Source organism: Myripristis murdjan, chromosome 20 (assembly GCF_902150065.1).
Source record: "Myripristis murdjan chromosome 20, fMyrMur1.1, whole genome shotgun sequence".
NCBI classification, from domain to species: Eukaryota; Metazoa; Chordata; class Actinopteri; order Holocentriformes; family Holocentridae; genus Myripristis; species Myripristis murdjan.
Window position 1 is genome coordinate 5549267 of NC_043999.1, and position 19184 is coordinate 5568450.

A 19184-nucleotide genomic window follows, 5' to 3' on the forward strand; every position below is an offset into this window, starting at 1 on the left:
GTGTGCTCTTCTTGGCCAGGTCTCCCTCGAAAAAGAGATTTTAATCTCAAGGGATTTCCTGGTTAAATAAAGGTTAAATAAAATAAATAAAATGATAAATCAGGTAACAAACTTCAAAATTCCCATTCCAGTTTAATTAAAAAAAAAAAAAAAAAAAAAAAAAAAAAAAAAACAGTACAATGCCCATACATAACAAAGTTCACTTAAATGTAGTTCTCTTGATTTGCATAAACGTTACATTTCGATACATAGAAAAAAAATTGCACACCCACTTTGGCTAAACCCAGTTTCTGTAAAAAACAGTGCTGTTTTTTTCACATTAGGAAAAATAGCCGTTATGATTTTATTAACACACGTCAGCGGCTGGTACCTTGGTCTTCTCCTCGACTGCCACACTTTATTAGCCTCAAGTGTTAAAAACGTATGTTAAGGTGTGTGCTGTCTTGTTTGTTAACTGCAGGCTGTGGACAGGTCATCAGAAGATTCGGGGTCCAGGAGAGACTCGTCATCGGACGTCTTCAGTGATGCCACCAAGGAGGGTTTGCTGCATTTCAAACAGCTTAACACAGACAAGAGCAAGGTGTGTATGGTCTCCACACACTCGCCTATCACCCTCACGTATGTCACTGGACACGTTCACACACATGATCTATGTCATGGTTTATAATGACATGGTTTATTTTAAACTATTGTGAGACTGATAGGGTGTGCCCTTGTTTTCAGAGTATATCCACTTACCTCTGTCTGACTGGTTTCTAATATGCTATACTGTACGTTTCAGTTGTCTGACCTCTTAACTCCGCCTGACCTCATTATGGCTGACCCTGTCACATTTCCCTCAAGGCAGCATTTATGCCTCAACATGCCAACAATAGCCATGCTCTTGACATGACTAAAGAAGGATTACAGTTTAATTCCTGGTATTCTCTTTGCAAAAAAACCCCCATCTCATTCTTACCACCGGTCTCTGCAGCGTGTTGGAGGGGGCATGCGGCCGTGGAAACAGATGTACGCGGTGCTACGAGGCCACTCCCTCTGCCTGTACAAAGACAAAAAGGAGGGGCAGGCCCACGCCAACTGCCAAGCGGTGGACGAGCCGCTGCCAATCAGCATCAAGGCCTGTCTGATTGACATTTCCTACAGCGATACGAAGCGCAAGAACGTGCTGCGGCTGACCACGTCAGACTGCGAGTACCTGTTCCAGGCTGAGGACCGGGAGGACATGTTGGCCTGGATCAGAGTCATACAGGAGAACAGCAACCTGGACGAGGAGGTGAGAGCCGTGAACTCACACACTTATGATCATATGATTATGCAGAGACACAAAGCAAAACTCTTTTTCAACATCGTTAGATATTGTTAAGACTTTATGCTGTTGCTGGAACTGTTTACCAACTACACTACAACAAACTTAAATTATTCCTATATAATGAAGACATACTGTATATTTTTTCTTTAAGGTTCAGCAACAGTAGGCTTGGGCAGTATCACCCTCTGACTTGAATACTCATAGAGAAAGAAAAAACCCACACATAATAGTGAAATAATCTTGAAAAGGACCATGAAGAGAGATTGCCCTTTCCTGGCCGGACAGGAGCATAATAGTTGCTGAACAAGTGGGCAAATTTTCAAATTAAATTACCCAAAAGATGGGATTAAATTACACCAAATCAAATCAGATATTTTATTTTATTGTATTCCAGTCTTCTACTAAATCTTCCTAAACTGTTACATGAATTGCACATTAATCTTGTGTGTAATCGGAATTAGCTGCATGCTATTACAATTACGCAGTGCATCTACTCAGCTGCTATACAGGTACACTGCAAAAACTCAAAATCTTACCAAGATTATTTGTCTTATTTCAAGTCAAAAAATGTCTTATTTCTAGTCAAAATTCACTTGAAATAAGTGAAAATTAGCTAGAAACAAGAAACAAATTTTGCCAATGAAACAAGCAAATTTTCACTTGTTTCAAGCAAATTTTCACTTGAAACAAGAGACAGTTGTCTAAAAACAAGTTACTTCTGAGGTGATCATGTCTTATTTTAAGTGTAATGAGATATTTTGACTAGTATTAAGACATTTTTGACTTGAAATAAGACAAATAATCTTGGTAAGATTTTGAGTTTTTGCAGTGTAACTTGCCATTAGCCTCAATGCCAACAGTTTAACAAACTAGAATATTGTAGAAAATAGTGTGCAAATGTCACACTATTTAATATTATTATATATCAGCCCAAGCCTGAACAACAGTGATAGGATATGGGTCACACAAGTAATGCTGCAAACTTTACATAACGCTTCTTACTCCGCTGTGCCTTAAAATAGGCTATCAACACCGCAGGTCTTCCTCCATTAGAAATCTAAGCCCCTCTTTCCCCTTTTCTGAGCCCCTGACTGCTTTACGTCTCTACTATGCCATTCCAGTGGTCTTACCTCTGTCACTCGATAGCAGCAGGTTATATAAAGATCTGCTGGTATGTGGTCTGGTGTGTGTGTGTGGGGGGGGGCAGGCTGGGTCCTGTTGCATCTGATGAGTTAACCATCTTCTTTTGTGTCTACTGCCCTTTCTTTTCTCTTCCTCTTTCCCTCCTTTTTTTTCTTTTTTGCTCTTTTTTTAGAACGCGGCCTTTACTAGTCGTGACCTCATCAGCCGGAAGATCAAGGAGTACAACACCTTGATGAGGTAAGCAGGGGAGGGGGAGACGAGTGAGAAGGGGGGAGGAGGGACTTTGGAAACACTTTGCAGGACTTCACAGCGCTGCATGGACAGAGTTGACTGGATGCCGTCGACCGAACTCATTTTTTCTTCTTGTTTGCGTTCATGGTTGACCCAGCCCGACAGGCAGCAAGACAGAGCCATCGCCAAAACCGTCACGCCAGTCCCTGAGCATCAGACAGACGCTGCTGGGAGGGAAAGGAGAGACCAAAGCACCAAGTCAGCACTCGCCCAAGCCTGAGCAGGAGAGGAAGAACATGCACAAAGGTAGGACAGGATGCTCAGCAGCAAATTTCTTTATTCCTGTGAGACACTCTTATTTTATAAACTTGAAAGATCTTATCTGGGTCAAGTGCGGTTATGAGATACTAAGCATCAAAGTTTCGACACAGAAGCTTGAAAAAACATGATGCACTTTCTGATCTCAAACACGCTGCGTTCTCATGGGTGATGGGCTTTCTGGAAAACAGTTCATTTATGAAAAGTCTGTTCTAGGAGGGTTGGAGAATTTAGGCAAGTCATGGAATATCAGTATTTTTTTTTAGCTCAAATTTAAAAAATACAGACACTAATTGCTCACCAAACTTAGAAATTAATTCTCCATTGTGCTCATGTAATGTTCACTTCCCCTGCAGAATAAAACGGAATAATTAACCTTAAAAAGACCTCTGATTCTGAGATTTTGTTACATTTCTATAGTTCATGGAAAATCAACATTTTGGTCACAGACAGTAATGGAAAAGTCAGGGAATTTTTACATGTGATTTACATGAGTAAAAGTCTGAATATAGCGTACTTATTTGTTCTTTTCAGAGAATGCTTACATTTTTCCTCATGCTATGTTGCTCTGTGCCTACAGATGACACCAGCCCGCCCAAGGACAAGGGAACATGGAGGAAGGGCATCCCAGGGCTGATGAGGAAACCCTTTGAGAAGAAGCCGCCTCCTGGGGTCACATTTGGAGTGAGACTGGACGACTGTCCTCCTGCGCAGACTAACAGGGTAGGGCTCACATGCTAACAAGTGTAATTAATTTGCACCTGCCTTAAATGCATTAGTCAATTAAGTGAGATATTTTTGTGCTAGAGAGATAGAAAATTCAGTACTGTGTTGTTTTAACCCACACATCTGTTTTTCAAGTCTGCAGAACACATTTTTCATATCAGACAATAAAAAATGGCAGCAAATGGCCTTTATAAAAGCTAAAAAAAATGAAGCCTGACATTTACAACTACATAGGACAGTGTGCAGAATCCCTATGAATTATTAAAATCACAAAAGAAACTGACACCATTAGCATAAACTAAAAAATGAAAACTGGGATTGTTCTTTAAGCACTCCAGAGTAACTCTGTTCAAGTATGTTGCTTTTTTGTTTTTCCTTTATGGATTTCTAGTAATCTGTTATAGCATTTCTTCTTAAACTGGTGAGCTAGTGTATGTCTGAAAGGCCAAAATTTTCCTTTGTGTTGTAGTTTGTGCCTCTGATCGTGGAGGTTTGCTGCAAGCTGGTGGAGGAGAGGGGGTTGGAGTACACAGGCATCTACAGAGTCCCGGGAAACAACGCTGCCATCTCCAATATGCAGGAGGAGCTCAATAACAAGGGCATGAATGACATCGATATCCAGGATGATGTGAGTGTTACTTGATCGATCCTCCAGTGTTATGCTTTTTTCTCTTCCTGTGGAGCCACACACTTTCTCCAGTGCTATTCTTAATTCAGTCGGGTTAAATATAACTGTGAGCAAGACTAGAAGACTTTCAGACGTACTTTGATGTAGATTGGTGCATGCCGAACAGCATGACTCTCCCCACACAGTACTCATTTAGGAGTCAATTGTCCTATAAATCTTTTTTTTTTTTTTTTACTTTATACATTTCGTTGACGCATTCAAGCGGCGCAACCCACACTGAATGCAACAGTACATTAAGATTCTGTTTTTATATCACCAGCTTTACAAACAAGAAAAAAAAAGCACCACAGCATTGTGACAACGGATGTAACAAAATTGTCCTGTGAAACTAGAATCAGCATGCGCTATAGAGATATTTCCACATTGCGCCCTTTTGCCGCATGATTTACCTTCTTACTCTGATCTTCTGTTTGCTAGAAATGGAGGGACCTCAATGTGATCAGCAGTTTACTGAAGTCCTTCTTCCGTAAGCTTCCGGAGCCGCTGTTCACCAATGGTAAGTCGGTGTTCCTCACAAGATCATGGCGAAGTGCCTGCACGCCATCTAGTGGCCAAAAGTGAGAGCTACCACTTGGTAAAACCATGATGTTGGTTTTCATTGCCTGTTTCTCCCTGCAGATAAGTATGCAGACTTCATAGAGGCCAACAGAATAGAGGATCCAGTGGAGAGACTTAAAGTGCTCAAGAGGCTGGTGGGTTTCTGTTAAAAACAATCTTGGCTTGGTCACTCTCTGTTTCCGTAGCTGCGTTGTCTCAATATGTGTTCTCTGTTTTCTTACAGCTTCACGAGTTGCCAGATCATCATTATGAGACCCTCAAGTTCCTCTCAGCTCATCTGAAAACTGTTGCTGAAAATTCAGAGAAGAATAAGGTTTGTGGTTTGGTGCTCATACTCCATCGTCCTCAAAATTTGATAAGATTATGGCAAATGTGCTGCATGCTCTTGGTTTGAGTAGTACTCTGAGTGTATGTGTGTGTTTTTAGATGGAGCCAAGGAACCTGGCCATCGTGTTTGGTCCCACTCTGGTGCGAACATCTGAGGACAACATGACCCACATGGTGACACACATGCCAGACCAGTACAAGATAGTGGAGACACTCATTCAAAATGTGAGCAACACATCTTTAGCTGTTTGTTCATTGAGTGTTAAACTAGATTCCAACATGCATAACATTAAATTTCGCGTTTCTCATTGTCTTCCAGTATGACTGGTTTTTCACTGAGGATGGCAACGGAGAGCCAGTGGTGGGTACAGGCATCACTGCCTTAAAAATATCTTCTTTGTGGCTTTTTCCTGTCTTAGCTTTGTCTGAAGACGTTTCTAAAACAACAAAAAGTAGGATCAGTAAATATGCTGTGCTTCAAAGCACTGACTGTTGTTTAAACTTGAACAGCACATTAGTTTATAAACTGGGTGTGTTAAGAATTTAACAGATATCTTAACATTTCTGGTGTTGTTTCTGATATTATGACATCCTGTCAAAATGATAGCCCTGTTTGATTGAAAGTTTGTGAAATAAAGAGCAGGACCTACATTACCAAACTGACCCAACCAGCAAGCCACGCTGTTCACCTAATCATGTATACAGTGGTCCCTTGTTTATCGCGGGAGTTACATTCTAAAAATAACCCGCAATAGGCGAAATCCGCGAAGTAGTCAGCTTTATTTTTTACAATTATTCTAGATGTTTTAAGGCTGTAAAACCCCTCACTACACACTTTATACACTTTTCTCAGACAGGCATTAACATTTCCTCACTTTTCTCTCTTGTTTAAACTCTCAAAGTTCAAACCTTCGTAGAAAAATAAGTCCGGTATTATAGAATGAATGCATTCTGTACTGTACAGGAGACACGGCACGGAGGAGATTGATTGACAATGGTCTACAGTCCCTTAGCCAATCAGGATGTTATAGCGAGGGACAACTGTAATGAATAGAGAGCATGCCTAATGGCACTGTTCAAAAAGTTAAATTTTCTTAGGGTCTGTCAAGGTCAAGCATATTGAAATTATATGTAAATATCATGATTACATCCATTATTTGGTGGATTATTTGGTGGTCATGCAAATCAAGATTGTGCACAGTTCACTCACAAATCACACTACCAACTCACCCAAATTATTGTGGCGCATATAAGATCTCACTGCCCGGTCCTCATCTGTTGTCGGTGTGTTGCAGACTGTGTCCCAGGAGGAGAGCGCGGTGGAGTCTCAGCCAGTCCCCAACATCGACCACCTGCTCACCAACATCGGTCGGACCGGAGCTTCGCAGGGTGAAGTATCAGGTAACACGCTCCCTGTGGCAGGGCAACTCTGTGGTGGGTCAACCTTTCTATACCTTTCCGCTGCTGAGAGCTGTGGTCGTGGAGGGCCTGGAGTCTGATCGGTTGAGATGTTCTTTGCTTCTGTGAGATTAAATGACAAATGATGATGGATAACGCCGCTTCCTCCCTTAAAGTGAGCTTCCCTTGCTTCTTTGGCTGTTGCCATTAGATAGAAATGTCTATGGCTAACCATGACTCAGAATGCCCATATGAGTTTGAGTGGGCAAATTATTTGTATCACTTTTCCATTTGGTCACCCCGTGGCGTGAATGGACAAGGGATGGAATAAATTGTCGCGCTTCTTCATTTGCTTTCGATGAGATCTTCCCTTCCTTTTTATCTGTTAGTCTTGCAGAGTTTAATTCCTTGTTCCAGACACTTAAGACTTTTAGATCTCATTTTCTTTCTTTAATCATCCCTCTGCCCTTAATGCCTTCTTTTGGTCAAACTCCACTGCCAGGCTTGTGTATACTCTTTGAATACTTACCCTGTTTTCCCCTCTTTCCCTGATCCTGCCTACTGTTGCACTAACACGGCATGTTCTTTCCCAAAGACCTCAAAAATAGATGTTTTTACAGTGAAAGGCGACCTCTGATTCCTCTGTCTCTAGTGAGGCTCTGTCGGGTGTCCTAAAGGCTTTCCCAGCATTCACACATACTGATCTTGACACAGGCCAAGTGGGAGGAGTCTATCACACCATGATGTCACTGATGGACTCTATAATGTCCGTGATGGACAGCTGGAACTGTAGGAAGAAGGAGGATTGTTGCCCCCAGTGTAGCTGCCTAGTCTGCAGAAACCCGCGGTTCTTTTAAGCTCGAGAAATGGCAAAAGAGAAATGAGAAAAGGCGTTTAAACAAAGAAACCGTGACGAAGGGGGAAGCAGAGCGGCTACACGGTACTGTACGGTGTCCGGTGTTGTGGGTTTTCTATCAGAATATACCTTACACAGGCCGGTGCTACTGTCTGAAAGGCTCTCCGCTGTCTCTCCTCACTGTCTCGCAAGCTTGCCAACAGGAGAGATAGCATGGTATGGTTTCCACCCCGGGCTTCTCCCTCACCACTTCAATGTGCACTTGCATACTGTGCCACCATCTGTCTGAAGGGGCGTGTATAGGGGGGCTTGGCTATGTCACAAAAGCAAAACAAAACAAATTTTTTAGCTAGAAATGAAAACTGGCTTACACATATATAGATATGATTAAAGGGCAGCAGTGGATTTTTTGTAGGTTTTCCTTGCTGACACACTCTTTCTCATGTAGCGTCCTCTCTTTTCATAGCTAGCCCCTCTGTGACCCCCCTGTCACTTCTGGTTGGTTTTTCTTTATTCATTTATTTATTTTCTTCTTTTTTTTTTTCCCCCTCCATAGCCGTCTATGTCATCACCATGTCACTGTTGTCATGGCAGCACATGTCACCACACTTGGCAGCGTCGTCATCTCCTCACGTTGAATTAAATTAACAGCACAATCAGTATCTGTCTGCTTTGCTCAGTGTACCTTTGATGGTCAGGTTTTTTTGTTTTGTGTTTTTCACAAATGAATTGCTTTGACTTTTCAGCTGCTATCAACTTTTGACATTCGGTGCACTTGTTTTGGTTACATGCACTTGAATACATGTAATTTTAGAGAGGGGTTAGGTGTCTTCACTTTTAACACATTCATACATGAAAACTGACTTGCCACTATCGCTCTGCATGGCACATTATCTGTTGCATTCTTCTGCTGTTGTCAAATGCACCGCGCGCCGCGTTTATGTCCATTGCCAAAGTTGCACTCAGTATCCTCAAGAAACCTGCAGAAAAATAGAGGCTTTTTGATGACAGCACCTTTTGTGTCCTGCACCGGCTGCTAGTATGAAGCGTCTCCTGCGTCTCTGACTTCCTTTACTTTGACTCGATGCTTGTATGTGTGTCAGAGTTGGGAAAGAACGCCACACGCCATGTCGATATGGATCTGAGTGTAACGTAGAGCTCATCTGTACCTGTGTGCCGCATGGCCCGTTGTCTGCTCGTGTGTTTCTTCACTCCGCTCCGCCGCCATCCATCCAGTCATGTGGTCATTCACCTCATGCTCTCATCAGCGTGGTTCTCTCTTGTCCTCTTTTTTTTACTCCTTCATTTCTTTTCTCATGTTGCACTTCCTAAATGATTTCTTTGGTGTTTCAAGATAATCCAATGTCTCTTTTTTTCTCTGTTCCCTGCAGATTCACCGACTAGTGACTCAGCTAAATCCAAGGTGAGTGTGTGTGTCTTGCTTCTCAGGCCATTGGTAGTGTAGGATAACAGAAGGTAGGTGACTAGCACTAATCTCCACCCTACAGTAAAGAACAACATTAAATGCACTCATCAGAGCATATGCTCATATTTACTCTGACCAGGCAAAGCCAAAAAACAACTGTGGAAACAGCCTCTCATATCAAAGATCATATAAGCCTTTTGGGATTGCTTCAAAACCTACACATGTATGTCCTGCTGTGTAACTCCTTATATTTATTATGTGTGCCTGAATATGAGCTATATAATCCTGAACTTGAGGAGGGGAAAATGCAAAATGCGTCCTTAGCAAAAACTGGTGCTTTTTCATCTTCACACTGCTGTTACCTGGCTGCCTTCCTTCAGCTTTGATGCCAGTCATGACAGAGCTCAGCCTTGTCCTGCAAGAATATTTGATTTAATGCTTTGCTATTGCTCCTCTTGCTTGTGCTTCAAGGCTGGCATGGATACAGTACTGTGCTCCCTGTCAATAACGCCCCTAATGTTCCTCTCTCTGTTCACTTCTCTGGTTTGTGGTGCTTCAGAGGAACAGGTGGAGTACAGATTGGCGTTCTCAGGCAGGGACGAAGGGTGTTTTTGTCTTTGTTTTCTGTGTTCCTCATGGTTTTTGGCATCAGAAATATTGACTTTTATACTCTCCTGCTCTCTTTTTCTCTTTCTTTCTCTTGGTCTGTCCCCTTCTGCAGGGTTCCTGGGGCTCAGGGAAGGACCAGTGCAGCCGAGAGCTCCTGGTCTCCTCCATCTTTGCTGCAGCCAGTCGCAAAAGAAAGAAGTCAAAGGAGAAGCCGCAGCCTAGCAGCTCAGATGATGACCTCGACGCAGTGTTCCCCAAAAAGGAAATCCCTGGCCAGAAGCCAAACCACCATGGCCTCCAGACCGAGGTGCAGAACAAGACTCGACCTGGCCCAAACACAAAACAAGTACAGGCAGAAGACAAGAAGGAGAATGGGAGAAGTGTGGAGCTGACACCCAAGACCAGGAGAGACCACAGGAACTCCTTCTTCTTGAAGGAGAAGACTCCGTCCAGACAACCATCACCCTCGCCCTCTCCGTCCCCAAACCTCTCGGGCTCTCCCAGCCTCAGCTACCAAACAGCCCTTCAGGGGAAGTCCTCCGTCTCAGATCCCCCGTCCCAGCTGGATGAGAATACCTCAGACCTTGGGACCATGAGCTCTGGCGCCTCTGTGCCAAGGTCACGACCCAGAAAGTGGACTTCAGGAGCGTCTGCTGACTTGCCTGCAGCAGGAACAAGTTTAGGGCTGGGAGGAGGTGCGGGGGCGTCTGCCGGTGCAGAGGTGAGCTCCATAACCTCAGACTACTCCACCACTTCCTCCATCACTTTCCTGACTGGAGCAGAGTCCAGTGCGCTCAGTCCAGAGCTGCAGGGTGGGGAGGAGGCGGACGATGAACGCAGTGAACTCATCAGTGAGGGACGACCCATGGAGACAGACAGTGAAAGTGATTTCCCAGTGTTTGCCCCGGGCGGAGGCAGCTGCCAGTCCACACCCTGCCCCGAGCAGAGTCAAACTGAGCATGTGTCTCAGGAAAAAACTGAGCCAACAGCTGGTGCAGCTGAGGGGAGCACCACCCCAAAACTGGAGGCACGACGTCTCTTCCCTTCCCACAGGCTGATTGAGTGTGACACCCTCTCCAGGAGACGGTCCCTAAGACAGAAAACAGACAGTGAGTCGTCAGTGGAGGGCGTGGCAGGCGGCGCAGAGCGGACCGAGGGCAGGGCAGAGTCTTCCACGCGGCTGTCCCGTGTCCTGGAGGTGATGAAGAAGGGGCGGTCCACCGGCAGCCTCAGCTCGTCCTCACGCAGCGAGTCAGAGCGACCTGAACCAGCCTGGCGTCTCAAGATCACAGAGCGGCTCAAGTTTAGATTGCGAACGTCCGCCGATGACATGTTCGGCATGGGCACCCACAAGAGCCGCACCCCCGACGCTCGCAGTAAGAAGAAGAACATCCGCAGGAGGCACACGATGGGCGGGCAGAGAGACTTTGCAGAGCTGGCGGTCATCAACGACTGGAGGGAGCAGGGCGGCGTGGACCAGGCAGCTGAACTGTCGGCCGTGGACCGCCTCAAGCCCAAATGTTCCTCTCAGGACTTCTCCATCCGGGACTGGATTGCCAGAGAGCGCTGCCGGGATGGGAGCGCTGAAGTCAGCATGGAGGTCGCACCCAAAGCCGTCCCTGAGGACGACCAGCCGGACGCCCAGAACCCGGCTCCTCCTCAGAGACCGTCTCCCTCCGCCTCCCCCAGCCCGCAGCCCCTGGCAGGGGAGCAGGTCAACGGAGGCGGGCCACAGGGCAAAAACAAAGCCAACCTTGTGGCAGACGCACATCCACACAAACTCTCTGGAGCGCAAGTCGTCCGCTCGCGGTTCTATCAGTATCTGTGAAACAGGAAGGGTGGGTTTGTCTGGTGTACGTGTGTGTTTGTTAGAAAAAGAGAGAGTGGCTGCGTGAATGTATGTATGTAGGTATTTTAGCTAAGGTTACTGCACAATATTTTTTCTACAAAGTATATGTATACTGTATGTATCTACTGTACATATTTTGTATAGGCTCACGTGAATTGTTACTGGAGTAAAGCCGAAGAGGCGTGTTTGTGTGTAATTCCATCGGCTCGTTTGCTATACTGGAGCAGACATGGAAAAAAAATGTGGACTTCCTTCTGCAAGCTCGAACCCCAGTAATGCAAGAATGTGACCGCAGTGTTGATATTCGACGTTAATACAACAGACATGAACTCTGGCTGGAAAACATTTCCCTCCCTAAAACAGAGCACACATGTATGGAATGTCATACAGGACTGTAATGTATTGCAAAATGAAAACAAAAAGGGTCAACTTGACAATTACTGAAGAATCTGCCACCTACTCTGCATGAGGAAGCCTTTTTTTTCTTCTAAGGAATCATGGTTCAGTTCTTCCTATTATAAATGGTATGAAGAATGTATTACTCCTTCCTATTTTTGACTAACACTAGTTGCTTGTGACAATAATGTCATTTTCAAACCAATATGTACTTTTTTTTGTCTGTACTTGAAGTTTGTCAAAATAATTGAGGGCTGCTTTCTGAGCTGTGTACTGTAGGAAGTTGTGTTTTTTACAGTGCAGTCATAACAGCCAGATATTAGCTAGAGGGACTGAAGAATTAAAATAGTTTTATCAAATGACAAAAATGGAAAAACCATGTTACAGAGTGCTGACAAAATAGCAATGTTGTGCTTGGTACAGTAGTTTTCAATTCCAAACATTGTCCAATTATAGTTCCACAAAAAGACATTTTTTAAAACTGTGTGAATCATGTTTCTTTATCCCAAAAGAAAAAAAGTGCCTCTTTTTAAATTTACCACCATGAATAGATTAGGGTGCCATTACCTTGTTTTTACCAACGGTTGTCAAGAAACTTTAAAACATTTTTTTAGGTAACAAAAAAATCTTGCAGGCATTCCAGAATTTGTTTTTTGCTTTCTGGTCCTGTTGTTTTTTTTAGTTAAACTTTCACAGAAAATTCGGAACATTGGGTTTATATTCCAATGTATACAGTTCCTGTTAAAAAAAAATTTTATTTATTTTTTTTCCTGTTGTATTTTTTAAGTGCAGTCAAGTGCATGGTTCCTTATAACCTGGGAGATACTGGGAGAATAAAAAAAATATGTCTGGAACTGCATGAGACCATGTTTTCTGAACAGTGAACATCTCTTCTGTGTACAGCATAATATGGGTGCAACGCCTTCCCTCAAGAAACACTGGAAATAAATAATCTTTATTAGACTGCGGTGTCTGTGTGTGTCTCATACTGTCTTATACATTGACAGCAGTTGCAAAGATGAATTGGCCCCATATGTCTTGAGCATACGCATTTTAGAGTGAGAAAAAATCAGTAAATTCACTGGCAGTGGCAGTCTGAGAAAACAGCGCCACCCATTGACCGAATGCCTTTGAATTCTGCATCACATGTCTTTTCAGACAGTCAGTACATCTTGTTGGGCCTCCTCAAGATTAAGTCTGGGGGGGACAAACATCCTGTTTGTTGTAAACATGGGCGTGTAAAGCCCTTTGACCAGGGATTAAAGTTCTCCATCTCTAGACGGATTTTAGTGATGGGTCGTTCGCGAACGAGTCGATTCTTTTGAACGGCTCTTTGAAGTGAACGAGTGAACCGGCTCTTTGAAATGAACGAGCCAGTTCCCAATTTCTTTGTTTTTTGCTTTAATCCACTCTGTAAAAAAGTAAATTAAAAAAACTGGTATGCTTTTGGAGATAAAACTTTAGACTCAAGGCCAGCTCAAGGCTATGTCACATAAGGAAATGAGACTAACAAGATCTCTTGAGTCCACAGTAAAGGTGTGTTTGTGCTGTGCGAGCCGAGCACAAAGGCAGATTTTTAAATTATATCTCTATGTGGCTTCAAAACGCAATATTAGGCTACTGTATGTACTTCACTGAACGACCGCAGACCATTTCAGAAGAGTGACTGACCGTCCAGGGGGGTGAAGATAGTAAATCCCGTCTTGCCCTGAACCGCAGTGCAGTGAATGTGCGATGCGATCCAGTTACACGCACAGTCATTTCAAGAAGAGAATAATAACAATAATAACAATAATAATAATAATAATAATAATAATAATAATAATAAAGACATAAAATGAGCCAGTCTTTTGAACGGCTCTTTGAAAGGAACGGGTCCTCAAGATCCGGCTCCCTTCAAAGAGCCATAAATCCCATCTCTCACGGATTTCCGTCAGTTGGAAAAAGGGGGAAAAAAGAAAGACAAAAAAAAGTTGCACGTGCATTTTGTTGTGGTACAGTTTTGACTATCCAATGAAATCATGTTAGGCATTAAACTGACGCTGTTGTAAACCAATAAAGCCAGCCAGAGCCTTGGTATTAGCCAATCAGAAACAGAGGAGGGCGGGTTCAGCCCTGCCGCTCAGGGACGGATCTGGGGTCCGTTTCCCAAAGCAGGTTTAGTGAAAACTCTGAGTCTGTTAACCTTGAAATGAGGGGAACTCTGAGTTTTCCGTTTCACAAAGGGAGGCAACTCAAAGCAGAGAAAGAGGGGGAACTCTTTTTTACTGTTTTTTTTTTTTTTTTTACTTTTTTACTTTTTACTGTAAGGCGACCTTGAGTGCCATGAAAGGCGCCATAACAAATAAAATGTATTATTATTATTATTATTATAACTCTAGCCCGACGCCTCCCCGTTGCCATGGTGACTCGTCATATCGGGGCTCCATTGACGCTGTCCTTTTACAGCTGTGGCGCACGCGCTTAACTCCAGGTGAAACTACTCCGAGTTGATCAAACTAACTCAAATCAGCTGTTCTGGAACCGAAAACTCAGAGTTTCCTGTCTCAGAGTAGATCCACTCAGAGTTCGGGGTAAGACTCAGAGTTTGTTGAACCTGCTTCGTGAAACGGACCCCTGCTGTAACTACATGAGGGGAATTAACACATGTAACGTGGATTTTTTACCATCTCAAAATGGATAGCTGATGATAACGTCTTCTGAGAGCAGCTTCTTTGTTAAGTGTCTGTTCCCTGTTGAGGTTCGGGTTTACTTTATACTTTATTTGAATAGGGACAGAGCATATTAATCGTAATGTAATGAAAGTTGAATGTTAATCTCCGTGTTACCACAGCTGCTGTCTCCGACTTTTGCGATTGGTCATTTATCTTTAACACGAAGAAGATTCCAGTAAATTTCCACACGCCAACATGGACGCATTGATAGTGAAGGAAGGCTCCGACGTTTCAAAAATAGATTAAACTGTGAAAAACAAATGAAGAGTTCATTTGCAAAAACAGATATCTCCATTTGAATTTATTAAACCTTTTTTAAACTTTTTTGAATTTTATTGAAATTTAGTTTATATTTATTTCTATTTTTTATATGTTTATTTATCCTGGCATAATGTTTATTATCCTAAATTATGCTTTGTGTGTGTGTGTGTGTGTGTGTGTGCGTGTGTGTGTGTGTGTGTACTCCAAGCAGTATCAGTGAAAAAGGTGTATTCATTTTAAGAATGGCTTTTATCTGTTTTTGCAAATGAACTCTTCAAATGGAGATGCGATGGGAAGCGATCGCACGGCAGGAAAGGGGCCATTCTTGAAGCGTGGTGCAGCGCATTGCGGGGGAATATGAACTAGCCTGAAAAAAAATTTCCGTCAAAAATATAAATATATATATATATTTTGCTTTAATCCCTGTCTTTGACACTAAACAGTGACATTGGGCTTTAAATTAACTTGAACTTTGTGCAAAAACTTGCACAAATGTGCAAAGTTTCACTGAATTGGACTAACAGTCAACAAGTTATTGCCATATAAGGTCACAAGAGGGTCACATTTTGCACGTTACCTCAGAGTCACCGTGTTTGGTTACAATCATCTAATGAGTTCATGAGTTATGACAGCTTTTGTAAAACAGGCTCCACCCGAAATGTTTATATTAAGTTTGGCAGCCAGTTGTGCTAATTTTTTTTTTATTTATTTTTTTTTTTTTTATTGATATTCCTATGAGGTCTCATGGTGCATAGACAATCATTACTAACTGTGAGTTTATAAATAATGACCTCATATTTAATGATATTTTCCCATCTCCTATTGACGATATGTGTGTGCTGTCACTTGGGAATGTTCACATGATGAGCATTAAGATAATGTCTTGCCTCATGCTGACAGAATGATGCAGCCCGACACACTGCAGCCTGTGTGTGTGTGTGTGTGTGTGTGTGTGTGTGTGTGTGTGTGTGTGTGTGTGTGTGTGTGTGTGAGACAGCAGACAGAACACCCTCCTCCTACCCCTGCAGCCGGTGACTCCCTCTGCTCAGCCAGTCCCACATCCACCTGAGGTAAGGAAGCTGCTTCACATGCTTTACTTAATAAGAATAAGAGGGAAAGCTGCCAATATTTATGTTGCAGTGTGGGCTTTAACTTCTAAAGACACCAGAGGATGGAAAGTAGATTATATTTACTTGAACACTGCACTTAAACAATAGGCCTGAAAGTACTGGCTTCAGTATTTTGTTTAGTGAGACACTGTATTTCCACTGAACTACATTTGAGAGAGAAATCTTGTACTTTGTCACTGCACTACATTTATCTGACGGCTGTAGTTTCTAGTTACTTCCCAGAAGAAGCTTTTTCATGCTAAACATAAAATATAATTCATTGTTCAACAGGATATGAAGCAGTTAGAGCTTTAAAGAACATCATTAAAATACTTCTTACAGGTTAATGCATATTACTGGTGCAGTTTAATCAGATTTTGAATGCAGATTTTGATTTTCCCTGGAGTATTTTCCTCTGCATTGTTACATAAGCGTTTACTTTTTGAACCACCGATGGGCGCTGATTGTTTCCACAGTACACCCAAATCAACAGTCATTTGATTTCCACTCGGAGTGACCTCGGAGTTATCCTGTATTAGTTGTGTCGCCCGGTTCTTTATGTTTTTGTTTGTCATTTTTCAGTCGCGGTGCATACAGCGGGCGGGGATCGCGTGATGATTTCATAAAGATACTGCTGCGGGTTATTGTGCGCTGTGTCTCCTGTAAGGTGTTCAGGCGTAAAGGGCTGCGAGGCCTGTTGTCAGGAATGTGAGAAACCAGAAAAACAAGTGGGGCAACACTCAATGTACAGAGGCAAAAGAAATTGTATGAGCACCGACGGGGTAGATCCTTATCACAGCAGCCGATTTGACATGAAAAGAACAATGAGAGAGGTTTCTGCTGTCTGCTGATTCTTTTGTCATGTCACATTCAGACACACTGCTGTTGTCGAGCGAAACCCTGAACCCCTTAAGGATGAACTATCACCTTGTTGTTAGTGAGCAGCTCATTTGTGTAGGAGAATTGTATTTCGAGCATTTTCAAAAGTCAGGGATTTTACCTTCACTGTTCCCCTCACTGTGTTTTTACTTAATCACATTAATTATAGAGCACATATTTATATATATTTTTGTTATTATTTATTTTGTATTATTTTATTTATTTCTTTTGGGCTGTCCCTGAGCAGCTGAAACTGTCCCGTGAACTGGCTAACTGTGGAGCCATTCACAGTGAACGACCACTCAGCAAAGAAGAGATTGGATGGAGTCCACCCTCACTTTTTGTGTGTGCTTTATTTTGTAACTGCCTAATTTTCCAATTAAATGAGTCTAGCTTGACCTTTGTCCTCTGTGCACATTACTTGTAGAAGATCATATGGGACGCTGTCCTCTTTTCTCAAAAGTAACTCACCAACTTTTACTCTGGGTGCATTTTTAAATAAGCGCCTTTCTACTTTTACTGAAGACCTCAACATTTACTTTTACCTAACCCCTTACATTCTGATCATCCCTTAACAGTTGTCAGCCAGGCTCTTTTTTAGGTTTCTGCTCGAAAATGACATACCCAAAATGAATAGACTATATCTCTGCATCTACAAGCTCTATTTAAATAATTTTGGTGTCACAATAAAGGGAACACTTCAGTTCAGTATGTGTAAGTATCAGTATTTATGTCACTGGCTTACAGTAAATCAAGATGGCACACAGCAGAAATGACATTTCATTTTTTCCTAAAAAAAAAAAAAAAAAAAAAATCACACTTCTTCAATGAATATCTCTTTAAAATGTTGCAGATGAGGCTCTAAATCAAAATCAAAGCATAGCACAATGTGTTACCATTTTCTCTGCCAAAATCGATGCTTATAAAGTGAAGCAGAGCAAAATTACAGAGGTTTTAGTACAGACTATTCGGGCGGACTTTCCAAAATGGTCATTTTGGCACATTTTGGCACCGTCTGTGCCATTTGAAGTTTTTGATGTACTGAACTATATATTTCACTTTTATGTCATTATTGATGATCATCACATACAGTTTCAACAGTTTTAGAGTTTTTTTGAGATGTTTCAATTTTTTGAAAAAGCAACCAAACCTGTATACATTTTTCAAATAAAACCATACAAAGCAACTGAAGTTTGAATCAAAATCATAGGCGGAGTTTGCGGGGGGCAGGGGGGGTATTGCCCCCCCTAGCGTCTGAAATGTGTCACTACATTGAGTCAAAAATAGGTCCAATATTTTTTTTTTCTGTATACATATCTATAAACATTTAAGCAATGCAATAAAATAATATTATTTACAGAAATAAATCTGAATTACATTATGTTTGGTATTGTAATAAATAAAATAATAAAAAAAAAAAAAAAGTTTGCCCCCCCCCAGCGCAAATTTCAAACTCCGCCTATGATCAAAATGAAACATATTTATTTATCAACAATAATAAAAACAAACTGTAAACTGTAAATTGTAAAAAATCACACACAACTATTTATACTGCCTGTAAAGTGCAAACTAAAAACAATTTACCAACAATAATAAAAAACAAACTGTAAACTGTAAAAAATTGTAAAAAATTCACACACAACTATCTACACTGACTGTAAAGTGCAAACTAAAAACAGCTCCTCCTCCTCCTGAGTCTCTTTCTCCTCTCTCCTGGTTGTCATGCCAGAGCTGGAAACAGTTCTTTTTTGTAAAGAGACACTGGGACCTGACATTTTCTACAATAGGCAGCCGTCTTCACCCTCGGGATCCAAGCACTTCTTGCAGTGTTTTCTAACTCTGTCAGAGTCCTCACTTGCATAGTAGAGGGGTGTGCATGTGCTGCGGGTACATGCACGCTACTGTGTAAAAATGACTTATATGTGCTTGTAGCAGAGTTTATCCTGTTAAATTTGATGTGCAGTATCACTGCATTTCTGCATGATTAGGGCAGTGTTTTATGAACTCAATGTTGGGGTACCCCAAAATTTATGAGTAGCAGCAAAGTAGCTTCAAAGTCAGGAAAGCCTTTTTTTTTTTTTTTTTTTTCTATAATGGAACAATGTCACATATACACTCTGTATGTGCTGGTTGCAGCTCTTCATTGAAGCTAGATCACACTTATACTGAGCCGAAATGCAATTGTTTATGGCTGCAGCATTACACCAAATAGAAAATATCTACATGTCTTGCGCATAATTTTTACATATTTCCGTGTGATTCAGCAGGACATGTTTGGTATCTCTGGAAATCTCCACTAGAGTTTAGAATAAAGTTCTGTGGACAAATGGAATATGCTTCTACTGGAATGTGATATTTTACTGCTCTTTCCCCCACTGCTTTCATCC

The 19184-nt window shown here is 42.1% G+C and overlaps 2 protein-coding genes across 6 annotated transcripts in view; both read left to right on the forward strand.

Annotated features, from left to right (window-relative positions):
• arhgap21a (Rho GTPase activating protein 21a) overlaps positions 1-12808 on the forward strand; it is an 80706-nt gene extending 67898 nt beyond the window's left edge. For all 5 annotated transcript variants that reach the window (XM_030079123.1, XM_030079120.1, XM_030079122.1 and 2 more), the window contains 14 exons: positions 461-580; positions 974-1273; positions 2625-2689; positions 2841-2989; positions 3582-3724; positions 4197-4355; positions 4833-4911; positions 5034-5107; positions 5197-5286; positions 5400-5525; positions 5620-5661; positions 6596-6701; positions 8946-8977; positions 9702-12808. In XM_030079123.1, coding sequence (XP_029934983.1) covers positions 461-580; positions 974-1273; positions 2625-2689; positions 2841-2989; positions 3582-3724; positions 4197-4355; positions 4833-4911; positions 5034-5107; positions 5197-5286; positions 5400-5525; positions 5620-5661; positions 6596-6701; positions 8946-8977; positions 9702-11417 — 3201 coding nt within the window. In that variant the 3' untranslated portion in view covers positions 11418-12808. The remainder of the gene's footprint in view (positions 1-460; positions 581-973; positions 1274-2624; positions 2690-2840; positions 2990-3581; positions 3725-4196; positions 4356-4832; positions 4912-5033; positions 5108-5196; positions 5287-5399; positions 5526-5619; positions 5662-6595; positions 6702-8945; positions 8978-9701) is intronic.
• A 3006-nt stretch (positions 12809-15814) lies between these two features.
• The window catches only part of apodb (apolipoprotein Db), a 6840-nt gene continuing 3470 nt past the window's right edge, over positions 15815-19184 (forward strand). Inside the window, exon 1 of the mRNA XM_030079371.1 lies at positions 15815-15879. The gene's annotated coding sequence lies outside the window, so the exon portion shown is untranslated. The remainder of the gene's footprint in view (positions 15880-19184) is intronic.